This window comes from Athene noctua, chromosome 5, assembly GCF_965140245.1.
Source record: "Athene noctua chromosome 5, bAthNoc1.hap1.1, whole genome shotgun sequence".
Classification (NCBI taxonomy): domain Eukaryota; kingdom Metazoa; phylum Chordata; class Aves; order Strigiformes; family Strigidae; genus Athene; species Athene noctua.
Genome location: NC_134041.1, coordinates 64,608,976 through 64,625,833, shown reverse-complemented (window position 1 = coordinate 64,625,833; position 16,858 = coordinate 64,608,976). Strand labels below are relative to the sequence as shown.

The following is a 16,858-nucleotide window of genomic DNA, read 5'->3' as shown; positions in this document are numbered from 1 at the left end:
TTTTCTTGGCTTTGTAAATGAAAAACATACCAAGCTGCTGACCACAAGGAGATAGGGAGTGGTCGTGATTTATTTCGGACCTACCATCGTGGCCAGTCAACTCTGATTTACCAAAGGAGGCCGATGCGCTGACTGGCACGGAACACAACATTCTTCAAAAGTTACTGTGCGACATGGTTTAAAATTATCCTTAAAAAACAGACCTGAGGAAGAATGCTCAATTTACTTCGTTTTTTCAGGCAACACGTCCTTCAGCAGGAAAGATTTTGTGATCTCGCTACAGGTGATCTCCCACTGCGCCATTAGCGGGACCAGCTCCAGGCACGAGCCGACGTCGCCCAAGCAGCCAATTTCTGTGAGCAGCAACGACCCCGAGCCCGTGTCAGGCACCTCGGCACCCGCAGGCTGCATCCCATTCTTACCTTCCCCACAGCAACACACACAGAACCTTCTCCTCATTCAGAAATGGCCCAAGTAAAAATCACCATGAGCCCTCCAGAGGAAACAGCTGCCAAAAATAATGAGTATTAAAATAGGGACAAGATTTTTTTTCTTGCATGTTAAATACTCATTTGATATGGCAGGCTGGAAACTAATGCTAATTTCCAAGTATATAAATTCACTGCTTTCACTGAAACAACCTGTATAAGTGGCCAGAATGTGCTTAATCTTAGTGAATAGACACCTGTGAAACTGGGGTTTGGATTCTTTTTTTTTTCCCCCAAGTTCTGAAGGCTAGAAAAGACTGCAGTATCACAAATGTTAACTTAAAATCTTCTTGCTACCCACTTCTACCAAAATTATGGTCAAATCAGGTATTAACCTGCCACTTACACTCTACTGTTTGTTTTTCTTCTTACCACCGGCCTATCTTATTTCAAGATAATTGTCTTTTAAAGGTATATGATAAAAATGCCTTATGATTTTGATCTAGAAACTCAAACATTTAAGGAAGCAGAAATTCAAAAGAAATGTGCAAAGTCAAAAGAGGCTACTGGAGAATCTTTCCAGTCTGTTTGACTCCGTAGAAAAGGCACCTCCTGCACGTAAACACGGTTAACTGGCAATTGAAGGTTGAACAGACGCAACATTGCCACAGGCGTGAGACACAGCCTTGCAGAATACTGAAGGACAAAAGCCTGTAGAAGGTTGTACCCCACAGCTCCAATATTCAGACAGAGGTATGGTAGGCATCAGGTTAAGAGTTACCAAAATTCTTTCTAGTTTCCTGGATTCAGGTGGGATGTTTGTTACACCGTGAGGCAAACGCTTTTGACCCGATGACCGTGCTGGTCCTGCCACCGCTGTGGGCTGGACATTTTTCCAAACGAAACTGGTAACAGTCATTCAGCATCAGACAGAGATCCTTACCCGTAGGTCATCATGTAAAGAAGGTAATCTGAATTATTTATGGTACCTTTAATAACCTCTAATTGCATATCCTCCTGAAACAGTCAATTCAGTGCCTGGTGCTCCCACCGCGTTAGCGCATCCAGCGACCCATCTTCTGTCAAGGATCTTTGTGCACTAATGGAAAGTCACATTAGGCTTCAGCATTCCACTTTTGCTGCCTCTGTTCCAGGAGAACAGCATTTCCACTTGACTGCTCAAATCCTTCTGAGTCCTCTGGTGATGCCACAGAACTCCGGCCACCCAGAAACACCAGCTCTGACTTACCACGCAGTCAGAAACACCACGAGCCTAAGGCACGCAAGTCTCCAACCCGGAAGGGTAGACAAAGAATATTATTAAAATAGAAATCGAAACGGTTTCTACTAAACAACTGTCTTTGATGTTTGCCCCTATAGATCCAAAGTTGGGGCATCCCAAACGCCACAGCAGCTGCACAGCCATTGGAACAGAGGTTTAGAAGGGAAGGAAATGGCATGAACTTGACCGACACTGCGAGGGGATGATGGACGTGGGTTTGTGTTGGTACCCAACAGAACAGTGGCCTTGTCTCCGCCGAGGAGGCTCCCACTGGCCAGAGCTACACAAACCTGGATCCTCAGGGGAAGGCTGCCAGGACCAAGCTAACAGCCGATAAATTTTAATGGACACAGAGCTCACGTCTATAGCAGTAAATGCCCATTTCTCGGTATTTTTCCTGTAAAGTATTTTTTTTATATTTAAAGTATACTATGCAACATTAGGTTTTGGATGGAGATGACCCAGCTAAGTATTTCTTCAAGGTGAAAACACACCAGCTTCAGTACACCAGTATCTTTATATAAAAACCCCTATTTGCTATGTTCTGTAGTGTACTTCATTTGAAAAAGTTATTGTTACTTGAACTACGCCTCTTTAAGATCCTTTATTTTTAAAATTCCTTCCTTCTACTCATCCCTTAGGGTTAATTCTCTAATATAAGTTCCCAGGTAAAACTGTACTAGTATTGACAAAAGAAAACTTAATACATAATTTCGACCTGATTCTGACCCAAAAAGAGTCAAGTTATGCTTGCTAATTATCACTTGCAGTTTACTCTTCCTACTTTATTGATGCCACAAAAATTAATTATTAGTGGTTGATTGCAGGAGGATCCTGTCCATAACAGACTAAATTTTAAGACAGGAGTAAGTACTCCTCGAAAACACCCAGTCCTATTAATACTCATTACATAATTATAGAGTGTGTGGATTGGGTGATTTCAAGCTGTATTCGTGATCCCTATGGATATTTTTCATACAACTGTACTTAGTTAAAATATATACAGGAGAAGCTTTCAAATATAATTTGTTAAATGCTAAAGGAATAATTAGCAATTTAAAATGTCATCTAAATCATGTTCATCAAAACAATAATTAATTGACACCTTAATCGTAACTGAAGACATTTCCTGTACGTATGTAGCACAAGGCTACACCTTCTCCACAACTCTGGGAACAAGTTTTGTGCCCTTGTCCAGAAGAAATTCAGATATCTATCGTGAATATTATTACTAATTTCTGTGGTAACACGCAACATAACAACATATAAACTTTTTGTCTTCTTTGACTGTGACTGCACCCAGCATTGTAACACCCTAGGAATGATCTCTACTCATAACCACTGCTTGCTCCAACAATGGATCTGGTGATCCATTATCACTTTCTTACAACAAAAACTATTATTGCAAATCAAAGGGATAAAAGTGGAAGACAAAAAAAAAAAAGGTAGCGGATGACGCACTAAAATCAAAACTCAAATTGTTTGCCAACACAAGCTCCACCGTATGGCCAATAAACGGGACGGCAGAGAGTAAGATCCTCTGCTGAGGACAGAGGCCACCTCAAAGTCACCTATCACTGTGTGTAATTACACAAGGAAATAAGAATCAGAAAAGAGATTAAAAAAAGTACTAATGGACTCAGATGTACCTGACTAACAAATAAAATCTTTTTTAAGAATAAAATCAGTGTATAGAACCAAATTAACGTAGAACAGGACAGCTACACCGACAGATGAGAAGCCCAGTGCACCCTGACCCATGTCCTACACACCAGTTGCCAGATGCAGACACCCAAGGGAGAACATAAGGTAAAGGCAACCACACCAGGCTCTATCCCCATTCTACATGTCAAGAGGCCTCGCTATTTTTTTTCCACTATTTAGACCAGCACTAATGATACAGTTGAAAAATTCGTATGTCAGGCTTTAACAATCACAGCGCTACGCCACTGAGGTGGAACACGGTAACTCGCAGCTGCTGTGTCAGCCCTTCCTCTAGACTCTCAAAAAGTAATAAATGGAGGCGCTCTTCTATTCTGCAGGCAGTTGAATACTGCCATTATCTCGGTGATCTCAGTTCTAGTCAAAAGAGACAGGTAAATGCTTGTCGAGTCAAATGATTTCTGATGTAGCAACAAACATCAGGACTCGTTTCCAAACTTTTCAGCTGGCTAATTATAAATAATACATTATTTTGCTTAAACACAGACACATCTAAAGTCTGGCTAATCACCCGGCCACCAACAGTTTGAAATTAATTTTTTTTTTCTCCCCCTGTGTAAACCACTGAAAAATAACAAGCCACTGTTTTGCAGCTTACCAAACACAAAGACAGTTACAGAAGGTTTTGATTGCTTTGGGTCACCCGGGATTTCAATCCTATTACAGGCAGGTTCAAAGAGATGTGACAGAGGTATTTAAGTTTACATCAAGAGACACTTACAATGAGCTCCGAATCACGTCCCATGGAAATGACTGTTCTGTTTACTGTCCTCAATAGCTTCTCCATGATTATCTGGACATGCCGTTGCGTTGGCCCCTAAGGAAAAAGAATAAATTAGTGGTAACTAGATACAACAGGCACCAGTACAACTGAACTATTTATGCCTGCCTTTAAATCTGCCTGTCTTGTGAAAGTTAAATAAAACATCACTCGTTGCTGTTGATCAAAAGCAGAAAATGTCTCCCATTTTAACAAACTCCATGCAATGTCGATCTTATTAATACATGTTACCGATAAATTAACATGTACTGCTACAGTTATTTAAATGAAAAGCAAGTCCCTGCAAATACAGCAAAGCCTATCATTTTTAGTTACCTAATAACCTTATTTTCCTAAATCATTTTTCCAACATCAAAAGCCCACAGGCATTCCCAAATCTGGAGGGCTGTTCTGCAACAGCTCCATTAAAAGAAACAGAAAGGCAAAGCAAAACTTTGCTTAAGGAACTGCAATTTCAGTCAGCTGTTTCCAATTAATATTTCTGTATTAGAAGTAATCTGCCACTATTTTTGAGAAAAAATTGAAAATGAAATATTTAGCTCAACCAGCTTTTAAAAACAAGTTCAGAAAACTCAGGCAGAACGATGGCTACAGGACGTGAAACCAAACACACATGACAAGGAGAAAGAAGAGAGATGAGCTTTGCTCCGATCTTGCACTTTATAACAAGTCTTCTGCAGTTTTCATTAGTCTGAAGGAGACTTCAGAAGGGGTCTGTGAGATGGAAAGGGGAAGTAATTCTATCGCCAACATTTGCAGGCGTTTTCCCGGATAATTATCTAAATAAAACAGCTTCTTGACCATTCTGATGAACCATTTTTTTTCTTGCCCTTGGATCTGTCATAACAATCCACATCCTATCATCAGGTGATGCTTAATTACCAAAGGCAGACTTGTGTACATGAAAAATGCATTTGCATAGCTGAAGACTGAGTCATCAGCAGTACATATATACCCAGGTACTGCTCCACTTGCTGTGACAGATCTGTATTGGGGATAAACCTTATGATTGTGGTACCAAGAACATCCCCAAGGAAGAACGTGTCTATCTCAGCACGCTGCTCCTCTCCACCCCTCAGCTTGCTCTGCTTTCCCTCCTACCAGCTCCCTCCAAGACCTTCCTCCTCTCTGCATTCCCAGCTGCTCCTGCCTCTTCTCAATTCACATCCCTCCTCGCTCGCAGCGTTTCCTCCCCTCCCCTGTCCCCTTCTCCATCCCCCTGCTCCAGCAGCAAATCAGTATCTATTTCCTGCAGGCGGGGGCTAAGGGCAAGCAGCACAGGGCAGCTCTCAGCCCCGCTCCAGCTGGGCTCAGCCCAGGAGACATCCGAGCTGCGAGGGAGTTGCTACCAGGGAGAGAAATGCAGCCAACAAAGAGTGGCAGGAAGCAGCCAAGCTGTCAAAAACAAATTTATCTTTGAAGCAGTCACACAGAACTACTTTAAAAAAAAAAAGGAAATCAGAACGAACCCAAAAAACATAATCAAATAAGATGCTGGATATGATGTGAGTAGCTGACCCCTGAGGTCCTTTTCCAACTAAATTAGTGTATGATTCTACCTAAGACCAAAGGCAGCAGCTATATCAGCCCAAACTTCTCTAAGAGATCATCAAATCATTACCACACTCTGGCACTAATATCTGCATATTTGTGTGTAGTCAAGAAAAGACTAAAAAAAAAAGCCTGTTACGCAAGCTACACATGTGCAAACCAGCCCAGGGCACTGCACAGGTCCTCCTGCGCAACCGGCTCATATGGTTACGTTCCGAGTAAGACAATTACACTAGTTGTAACATTCATGTGGAAGCTGCCACTTTCCAATTCAGGTTCTCTCTTACCGAGCTGGTGAATTCTACTAGCTAACTGTGAATGGCATTTCAACGAACTAAACAAGTGTGCTGTGCCACAAAAGTATATGTTCATATATGTATGTGTGTGGATATATACACACAGCCCCCCTCCCCGTACTTCAGGCTGGCCTAGCAGGGCACTCTCAAATGGGCATTTCCAAGATGCTTGTGGAAAACAAAACACAAAACATTTCCCACCTGGCAGAGGCTAAACACCAAGTAAGAGAAAGGCTGAACTCCTAAGAATATCTGTTTACTCAGTATCTAACCAATGTCTGGAAAAGTGTTACTGGATAACAGTGTTGCGTTGGGTGTGCCCCAGAAACAGCAAAACATCTTGAGATACCACAGATCATCATCACTGGATACCTAAAAAAAAGACTTAAAAGAGACTGGCTAGGGGGAAAATAAAAATTTAAAAGTCTAAGCCATCAAGAGTTACCTGCTTAATTCATTCTACTAAGATGCATTTCTTTTAATTGCTAATCATCACAGAACCGTACAATACTAACCACATCTTTCTTGTAAAGCACTTCCAGGATGTTACTCAGCAACTGGCAACAAGCCTCCAAATCTTCTTGTCTTTCCAAGTGATATTTCAGCTGATCTGTCATTGTTGGCAGCAAGATTTCCCTGCAGTCTGCACACAAAACATAAGGTTACATACACAGCTTTAAATAACTTCACAGCACTGCCTAAATAGCCAATCTGCTTCAGTGCTTACATAAGATTAAAAAAAAAAAAAAAAACCACGAGAAAAAAGAAGGTTACTTCCAGATTTCCAGTCACCTGCTTTTCAACCAAAACCGTAAAAACCTGAAAAAGTTTAAGCAAGTGAAAAGGAAGCAGTGGAGTGCTGGCAAGGTGTGTTAACCGTCCTCTACCTTACCTGTGCACACACCCTAACCGTACAGGTGTGACCCACCGAGATGGGCGATGCTACGCAGAGTGATGGTCAGCTCAAAAAATGCTGCTGGAATCTTTGATGCTGGTATTCGGATGTTGTTGCCTGACACGTGAGCACGAGACTTGCAGAGACAGGGAACGTGAGGAAAATGGAGCTCAATAACAGAGCTCAACGTTTTGGCTCAAGTCAAGAATGTAAGGGAAATAAGGAGAAGATGGATACTCCTAAACCTACCAGCAGGTAACACTGGGGCACTGATCTAATGAATCTAGTTCACTTTTAACATGCAAACTGTCTTGCACCCTGGGACCTAGGGTTCACTCTTCACCTGACCACGCTCGTTTTCCTTCAGGAGAGATGGCACAGGCAAGTATCTGCCTTCTGCACAGTGGCATCCGCTGCAGCCAGCCACAGCGTGAGGCCCGAAGCACGCACACTTCATCCACAAAAGCAGGGAACAGGGAAATTAAAACCCTTTAGCCTCCCTCATCCCCAGCCCCAAATAAATCCATGCCCAGAGGAAGGGAACAGGTTATTCTTGTCCATCGGAGCCCAACTTGATCATTATTTCTTTATAAGTTACACACTGTCTATGTCATCAGTATAGTATTAAAAGATATTCTGGGGGTGAGGGAAAGGAGAGCAGAAAAGGACAAATAGGAATTAAGAGCATTTTGGTCTTTTTCCACCTCCTCTACATAATATTATAAAGCAGGATCAGAAGAAAACCATGAGAGTTTTCCAGCTATTTTACCCTTCTAGGCACCAGTTCCCACATCCCTTTCCCTCCCCGTCTGCCCAACTATCTCACATCGGTGTGGAAGGGACGAGCTCTGCTTTGCCCACAGGAAGGAGTGCTACGTCTCTGTGCCAAAAGGGCTGCACTACCAGACTGGCTGGCAGCTTTTTGTCAGAGAAGTCCCACACGTAAGACAGAAAGTAGCACAGCTATGCGTGCATATACAGGAGAAACAAGTATCTCAAAAAACAATAGTACCTGTTATGAAATTTTTATTTTTCCAACAGATGGACATACGCTACCACAATGTGGGTCACTCCAAAAAGTTGCCCTTGTACTATAAAAATCTACCTGGCAGGTGATCTCTGAGAGCACGACTGAAGAATTCACTTTGTCAAATGCTACAGTGGCTGTTCGCCCATGAGATCTCTAATTATACAGTACCTGGGAAAATACAGATGAAGCTCTTGACAGCCACACGAAAGATAAAACACACTGACATTTTTTGGTGTATTACCCAAATTGCTTGAACTTGATGGCATATGGATGACTCACAAGAGGAGTAATGACTATATCATTGCTTTGAGATTATTCTCACACAAAAGCCAAAGTCCCTGCAACATTCTGAAATGCTCATGAGCGTTCAATTAAGTCTTTATTTAAGAGGATTTCGGATAGGTCTGGACCAGTAAGCATCACCATCCCAACATCAAGAGCACAAGTAACATCCAGACCACAGCAGCAGACACAAAACTAAAAAAATGAAATCTGAAGATGAATCTCAATTAAGAGGGGATGAGCCCACATTGCAATGTGAAATCATTTATTTAGGGTTATACCTAACACTTTCCTGAGACGCCAAGAGATCAACAGCTCAAAGTATCACTTTCAACACTAGGAAGCCTCCTCTTCGTAGCAGTAGAGCACTTCTCAACAGCAGAAGCTCCTTCTGCAACCAAACACTCCCTTCACTGATACCCACTTGGTCTCTGTCCTTTTGCAGTGGACATAACCGGCACCCAGAAGCAGTCAGGACAGGCAGGAGTTAACAAATGAGCAAACTGGTGCTGAGAAGCTACAGCAAATACTCGCTCAAAGGATGACGAAGGTCTGCATCACCAAAAGATGCTGACCCTGGCTTTGATTCACCAGAATTAAGTACCTTTACCAGCTTCATATTCTGCTGAAGAGTCTTCAGAATGTGTGCTTCCACCCTCGACCACTCCTGATGACTCCTGTCAGCACCGAGGAGATGCCGCAGCCCGGGTGCCGGGGTGTCAGTGCTGCAAAGGGTATTACTGTAACAGAGTACTGAGTTGGGCTGCACAGGCCCCACGCAGGTGCCAACTTCAAAATCATAGTGAAAACTGAGGCCCAGCTCAGAGTCTGCTGGTTAAAGCACAGGATGGATGAGGCAGTACCAGCACTGGCGTGGCCAGCAGGGACAGGGAAGGGATCTGAGCCCTGGGCTCGGCACTGGTGAGTGTTCGAGCCGCCCCTCGATTCCTGGGTTCAGTGTTGGGCCCCTCACCCCAAAAAGGCCATTGAATGGCTCGAGCGGGGCCAGAGAAGGGCAACGGAGCTGGGGCAGGGTCTGGAGCACAGGTCTGCTGGGGAGCGGCTGGGGGAACTGGGGGGGTTCAGTCTGGAGAAGAGGAGGCTGAGGGGAGACCTCCTGGCCCTCTGCAACTCCCTGCCAGGAGGGGGCAGAGAGGGGGGATGAGTCTCTGGAGCCAAGGCCCCAGCGCCAGGCCCCGAGGGAATGGCCTCAAGCTGCCCAGGGCAGGGTCAGGCTGGCTCTGAGGAAGGATTTCTGTGCAGAAGGGGCTGTTGGGCGTTGGAATGGGCTGCCCAGGGCAGGGGGGAGTCCCCGGGATCCCTGGAGGGGTTGAAGAGTCGGGCTGAGCCAGCGCTGAGGGATCTGGGGGAGTTGGAAATGGTCAGGGGGAGGGTCATGGTTGGGCTGGAGGAGCTTCAAAGGGCTTTTCCAACTGAGATCGTTCTGTGATTCTGTATCACCGCTGCTCAAATACACACTGTGGGTACCAGAAAAAAGTGACAGTTTGGAGGCAAAGGGTTGCCAAGGATGAAGAAATCAATACATGCTTATGGTAGTGTGTTTTGGCTTGCACTGGAAAAAGTGATACAGGCATTAAAAACCTAGTGCCAAGGTGAAAATTACTCTCACTTGGCGAGTCTGAAGTGGTGAGGTATGGGCTCAAGAGGACTTGGTTTTGTTATGAAAGAAGAGAAACGGGATGGATGAAACAAAGATGGACTTCACAAGGAATCATTCTCTGTCCAAAGCCTGCCAGAAGCCTTCAGCCAGTACCATAAGGCCCAAGTGCAAAGATCTGGACTATTCTCTGCAGCTGCCTCAGGTCGCCCAGACCATGGGGGACCACAGCCCTCAGCCTCCCACAGAGCAGGAGAAGCACCTCCACGACCTCCTCCCTGCAACAAGACACACAGCACAAGGGCTGCAATCCTGCTCGCACAAACTGCACAGGGGGGGAAAATAAAAGTCACTGATGTGAAAAATAATCAAGAAAAATCAGGCTATAATGCAGAACAGAAAGCACTCCATCTCAACAAGATGCTAGAGATGAACTGAAACAACAGCATCCTCATTCTGCCTTGTAAGCTCACACATGGAGGATGAGAAATAACAGTGTATAAGCACACCCGACTTCTAGCAGTTCAAAAGAAATATTCTTCAGTCTCAAGTGACTTGCCTAAGTACGTGTTCACCAGAAATGCATGAGCGGGCTCTCATTCAAAGAGTACTTTGAAGAGTTAGTTTCTTCACCATAGAGTTTGCTATTTTATTGCTTCTTGGTCATTTAACCTCCAGTTTTATTGCTCAAAGAAAAAAGATGGTGCGTTCGTTGAAGTCTTTGCCTCAAGAAATAAATATTAGACCCTGCGGTGTATTTACATGGGAAAACACACTTCGCCATGAGTTCATCACATCCCCTCATGCTCACTTCCATTAAGTAGCAGAGAATTGATGACAAAAGTTCCCGTTACTTGCTTACAACTGTATTATCCTAAATCTACACAGATATTAAAAAGTGAAAGGAGGTGGGGTGATCTCTGCAAAAAAAAATGGCTAAACACAATTGACCTCACTGAAGGAGCTTATTTACTGGGATGCTCATTAAATGATTTAAAGCTATTTATACAAAAATGAAGTCTTCCAACTGCTCTAATACAGTCGACAGTAATATATGTGCATTTAATGTAATAGTTTGCTGTCACATATTTCAAATGCATAAACGTAGCTAAAAAAAACCCCATACAGAACCCTCCTGAATAGAAAAAGGGAATTATGAGTGAAGATCCAGCCATTACATAAAAAAGGTTTTCCTGGTACTGGCTAGCCACGTATTTTGTACAATCGCCTTTTCAGAGTCGCTTTAAACTTCTGCCTCTGAACCACGTGCCCTTGACCACTCAGCTCCTGTCCCAGAAAACGCTCCCATTCTTGCTCAAGCACTGACTGCTCTGACGTGACCAGATCAACGTTAACTACCCATTTTCCATAGAAATTTCCCCCCAATGAAGTTCAGCTCAAGGCGTTTGCCCCAGAGATGCTTTGCAACTGCAGCCTTGCGCCTCCGTGTTTGTGAAACCTCAGTGTATGTCGTTAACCTTCGGATTTGAGTAACACGGAAAGAAAAAAAAAGCAGATTAAGACAACCCCAGACCAGCGCTGTAGCACACTCCTTTCACCAAACGCAGGGAACGGAATGAACCCTGATGCCTAGTTGCTAAGCGCTCTAAAGACATATGAACATGCCTTTGTAAAGCCTGCGAGGTGAATCAATCTTTAATAACTTACAAAGGCCTCTAATTAGAGGTTTGAAAATGTTTCATGTCCCCGTTAAGCCCCACTAGTAGAGAGCGGTCAAAGATCAATTTAATATCTGCAAGCATGCAGAAGGCGAAAATTGCAGCTCTGTCACCTTTGAGTCAGATTGTCTAGAGTATGCTCTAATCAATAGGGAAGGTATTCAGGTAGAATTTCTGAGAAAGGAAAAACTAATTGATTTGTCATACTACTTCATTTGGAATTACACAACCTATACAAAAGACTAAGTTCCCTTGGGCAGACTTGACAACGCTCCTCAGTTCCCACCTTACAGGCGCTCTGCCTCCCTCAACAACAACTCGTGAACATCTGCTGTTTGGTTTGTAGTTGTTGCAGGTTTTAGAACGTGGGAGGATAAAACAAAGCGTCAAGGTGTGTTGGGTATTTGATGAAAAGATCCAAACACATCCCAGATTTTTAAAAATAAACAAAGCAGCACATAAACCACCACCAAAAACAACAACCCCAAACAAACAGCCACAGACTAGAGAACCTTGCAAGCACCAACACTGTGAAATCTTTCTAAAGATCACTTGCCCCTCGAATTACCAGCAGAATTTTTACGCTGTGGAAGCAATACTGATCCAGAGCTTGCTTTGAAGGAGGCAAAAAGGAGTAAGTGTTGCCAACGGGAAAGACGACAGCTATGCCTGGAGTCAAAGGAGTACTTCATGATACTCAGCACCTATAGCAGGTAATAAAATCATATTTACATACTGGATGATTTTCACATCCTTTTCTTTTCTCCTGCAGTTTTTACAGGCCTACTTGCAGTGTTTCAGAAAAACTTCCCCAGCCCTGGTGCGGAGGGAAGCTCCTGCCAGGAGAAGCAGCTCGCAGCTGAGGGACGCTGCCCTGCTGCTCCTGCCCTGCAAAGTCCCTTCCAGCAAACCAGTATCTTTGTCCCACTGGTTTCTAAGCACACAGCAGATCCCAGCGCCACTTTGGACTGAAGCAGGAACAGCTACTGAAACAACTCCATTATTTTAAGGTTTTCCACATACCTCTATTACAGTACAAGGGCTAGAAGGCAACAAAATCCAGAGATGGAACCCACCAACACACCCAAATATCTATACACATTTTTAAACAAATCTAGTACTATGGTAATAAGCTCTGCGAGGAGATAGGACTTTACGTGCACCTTTTACTATAAACTATTTTGAAAAATATTGGGTTGATCAACTGTATCTTGATTACTTAGAAATACAGAAGAGGAAAGGTTAACCTTCATCAGCCTGCCTGCCACAGACCCCTCCCAGCCCTGATTAACGGGCAACCTTGATAAATCTAGAGTCTACAACATTAGTCTCCTGCTCAAAAGCCAGCTCTGAAGATGGCTCGTGAGTATGATGCACAATGATTACAGACAACAATAATTTGACATCTGTTCTCTACTGCACAAGTCCAACCCACAATGATTAATGTCACAGGAATGTGCAGGGAGAATAAAATATTAATCTCTATAAAAAGATGCTCAGGAGGCATTATCAACTTATAAGCATCCAAGCAAAGACTTCAGATGAAACACTGACACAGGAACTATACTGAAGCTAAATACACACAATAAATTTTTGTCAATTTAAAAACATTTCATTTGGAGGGACACTGACAAATCCATTTATTTTATGGTTTGTTTAGTTAATGTGGCCAAAAAAAAAAAGAAACCTAAGATTAGAAACCTTGCTTCCCTTACACAGCATGGAAACAAAGGTGGTAATTTTAGTTGTAATTAAACAATAAGAACACTTATAAATGCTATATGCTCTCTACTAATACTTAATAGACTAACAATTTCCTAATGGAGAAATCACTAGATTTCCTAAGTATTTAAGAACACAGCAGCTACACATCTCACTTGCTAATTAGCTGGAAGTCATTTGTAAAACAAAGCAACAGAGAATATAAACAACTCTACAGGACAAAACAAATCAGATAAATCACTATTTACATCAAGCTGCCAAAATTTTGAAATCTGAAAGGATAAAACACTTCATTTAATTACCAGCCATAAGTACTTACACAGTTAAAACTGAAAACATGCACCATGTTGTTAGAAAACTGTTTCACACTAATTTTTAAATTCATACTTCTATTTGGACATACTCTTGCGGAAGGCTTTTTTTCAACACAGACTTCCTCTGTTTTCAGGGTTTGAGGTGGGTTTTTTTGGCAGGGAAAGGGACATGAAAGGAAGGAGAGATGCAGGGTTGGTCTCAGTCAAAAATTTGCTGCTTTACACAGACCAAAAAGATTTTGTGTGCACCATAACAGACCTGTGTAAATTATTGTGGTGGGGTAGTAAGTGTTACTTATTTATACACACATTTACTTCTATATAGTCATACGTAGCTATTTTTATATAATTATTATATATTTATCTTATGTTTAAAGATATATACATAAAATATTATGTATGGCAGATGTAAGAACATATTGATATTCTTATGTCCTTGCCGAGCAAGATGTCTACATATTTGTCTGAACTAGTACACATAAAGCTCTATTCAAGTCTCAAAATCACAACTTGCTGAATCAGGATGTTAATCACTGACAAATTAAAATGCTTTACTGCACGCAAAAAGCTGCATCCCCGTTAGCACAGATGAACACTGGGGTGTTCAAAGACCCCACAGAGGCATCCAGCCCCTACACGAAGGGCTTCTGCCCAATAATTTTCTTTTCTACAAACACCTGGGAGGGGGACAGAGTCAAACGAGCTCCTCCAAAGCACAGACTGACAATCTGCCTGCTCACAGCTATCCTTTATCCTGCTGATATCGCTACCTGGGCAATATATACACACAAAAAAAATGAGGTAAATCACCCATAGAGAGTACGGGAAAACACGGCAGCTTAGCTCTTAAAAAAACTCCTAAGGGCACACTGTGATCATCACTGTGATTTAGCCCTTGGAAATGGCTGCACTAAGCACTGTGGAGAACTTCTGCAGCAGCCATGACCAAATGATCTTTTCAATAACCTTCCTGGAAGCGTTTCCTCACGTAAGAAAGGGAACAAAGACCAAACCGACGTATAACGCGGATCTACTGTGCAAAAATCAAAAGAGCAATTGAGAATCACCACAATAGAGATTAATCTCCCACGCTCGAGAAAAACAAGATGCAACTTTATGCTTCTCCAGAAGAAAATTCGCATTTATTTTGCCAAAGCCAGAACAGATTACTGCTACAAACGCACAGGGGATATAAGACAGATCATCTATGATGTGCAAAGCAGGCCCTGAACTCGATGAATACAACCCCTGAAAACGGGCAGAAACAGCTGTCTTTATGTTAGCAGGGAATCAACAGGAAAATCTTCTTAGAGATATTTGAATATTTGTCGTTTCAAGGACAGAAATAGCACAAAGATCTGATACACATTTCATCTACACAGAGAAGATTCCTACTTGTTGGCCTCTAAATAACCACAAGCTTGAAAAAAATATGCTCCTTGAAGTCACCTCGCTATTATTCTATCAAATACACATATACAAATACACACTCTGCCAGCTCTGCTTTGTCTGCCAAGCTACGCACTGATTTTTCTTTTTCCCTGTGGTACGGACTCAGTGGTGAGCCACACTGTTAGGACAAAACCACCAAAACCTAAGGAATGTACAGGGTTCTCCTGCCAAGCTGAAAAAAAAGCTTTATAAAAATAAACGCAAGTTCTGCAAAGAAGAAAAATCACCTTGAATTTCAGAAGGAAACATATAAATGGCACATGGCATAACCAGAAATTAAGTGAACAGGTTTTAAAACTGTATTTTACATCCTTTTTTCAAGGCATACAAGCCACAACACCATAGGACATTCTCATCCAAGGTCCCAAACTCTTCAGATTTCGTAAAGACCCCCGAACCATCCATCACTCATTGTTCTTCAGGCACCACGCTTCAGCAAACTATTTCCCACACCCACCCCTCTTGCTCCAAAATCCTTCAAGCTTCATAGATTCATGTATTTTGAATTTTAATTCCTCTGGAGACATAAATAAATCTTCCTTGACCTCTCAAGGCACAGAATTAGAGCATTTTTCTCCAACAGAAACACACTGATGAAATGCTGTTTGATTTTCTGTACATTTTACAGCTTTCCATCAATTCCACAATCCTGTACTGCATATTGCTTTTTGAAAAGAAAATCTCATTTCTGCAACATGATACAGGATTAGTTGGATACTTATATGAAAGTATTGCCTATCAGTTAAAAATTATTGAATCAATGAGGAGGAGGAGAGGCAGTCAAACTATGTTTTAGTAATAAGAAATCAAACCCACAGAGCAAGGGGAAAAAAATAAATCTAAGTTTAACAAAGGCTGTGGCTAGGGGTTTATTTTATTTTCAAGTTAATTTTAGTGTTTATGAAAGGTTCCTAGCACAACTGGATCTGCAAACACGAGCTTTATAAAGAATTACCAGTGGGAAGAGAAGCTTTTAAGATAATGCTTTATTGAGACACCAAAAAATACCTCTGTGAGGTCCCATATAACCACACGGAAGACTGTGCCAGTCGAGCCCGTGGGAAGTGGCACAGCCCCATCACCTCTGCACCAAGCTCTGCTAGTCCTCTGGGCCACCAGGCTCCCTCCTGTGGTGCTCAGCATTGCCCCAATACCGTGCACACGTGCCTTCAATCTCCATTGCACCTCAACCGCATCATGTTAGATTGAAGACATTCTTAACAACCACTGACGTGAAAACCCCTGGTTAGCAGCCTGCTGTAAGATCCAAAGCCCTTAAGCAGAGCTGTTCTATCAACAAAACTGGAGTGAGTTCAGATTAATGACCTTGCTATTAAAACAGATTCATTTAAGTTTCTCAAGAGCTCAATAAGGTTGGACGATACCATTCACTGCAACTCAAACGGCTGAGTTTGAGAGTCCGGTTTAAAAAACAAACGAGCCACATGCAATTTCTCCTTCCACCTCTGAAAATGAAACTGGTTGAAAAAGGGAAGTCAAAGATTAAGACAGCAAATACACAATGTGCCCCTATGGCCTCCTTAGGAGTGGTTTTTATAGTCATAATTTCTTGCTTTCTCTGAGTTATCTCAATTTCCTCCTATCCAAGACAGTCAAGTGTAATACCTTATATTACTGAGTTCTGTCCCAAAGACCTTGCAACCTAAAAGCAGCCAGAAGAGGAAAAACTACTGCAGAGACAGTGAGCTGAGAATAAACAAAGGAAAGGAGTAACATTGATGTACATATCTGTAAGAGCAAACATTAAAATATCCTCAGAAAGACCAGTACCACTTCACCCAAGCC

General features: G+C 42.5%; 1 protein-coding gene across 2 annotated transcripts in view; it reads right to left on the bottom strand.

Annotated features, from left to right (window-relative positions):
• DOCK1 (dedicator of cytokinesis 1) overlaps positions 1–16,858 on the bottom strand; it is a 314,808-nt gene that overhangs the window by 212,143 nt on the left and 85,807 nt on the right. For both annotated transcript variants that reach the window (XM_074907950.1, XM_074907951.1), the window contains exons 26-27: positions 6,576–6,703; positions 4,154–4,249 (exon numbers count right to left, since the gene is read on the bottom strand). In XM_074907950.1, the coding sequence (XP_074764051.1) occupies positions 4,154–4,249; positions 6,576–6,703 (224 nt within the window). The remainder of the gene's footprint in view (positions 1–4,153; positions 4,250–6,575; positions 6,704–16,858) is intronic.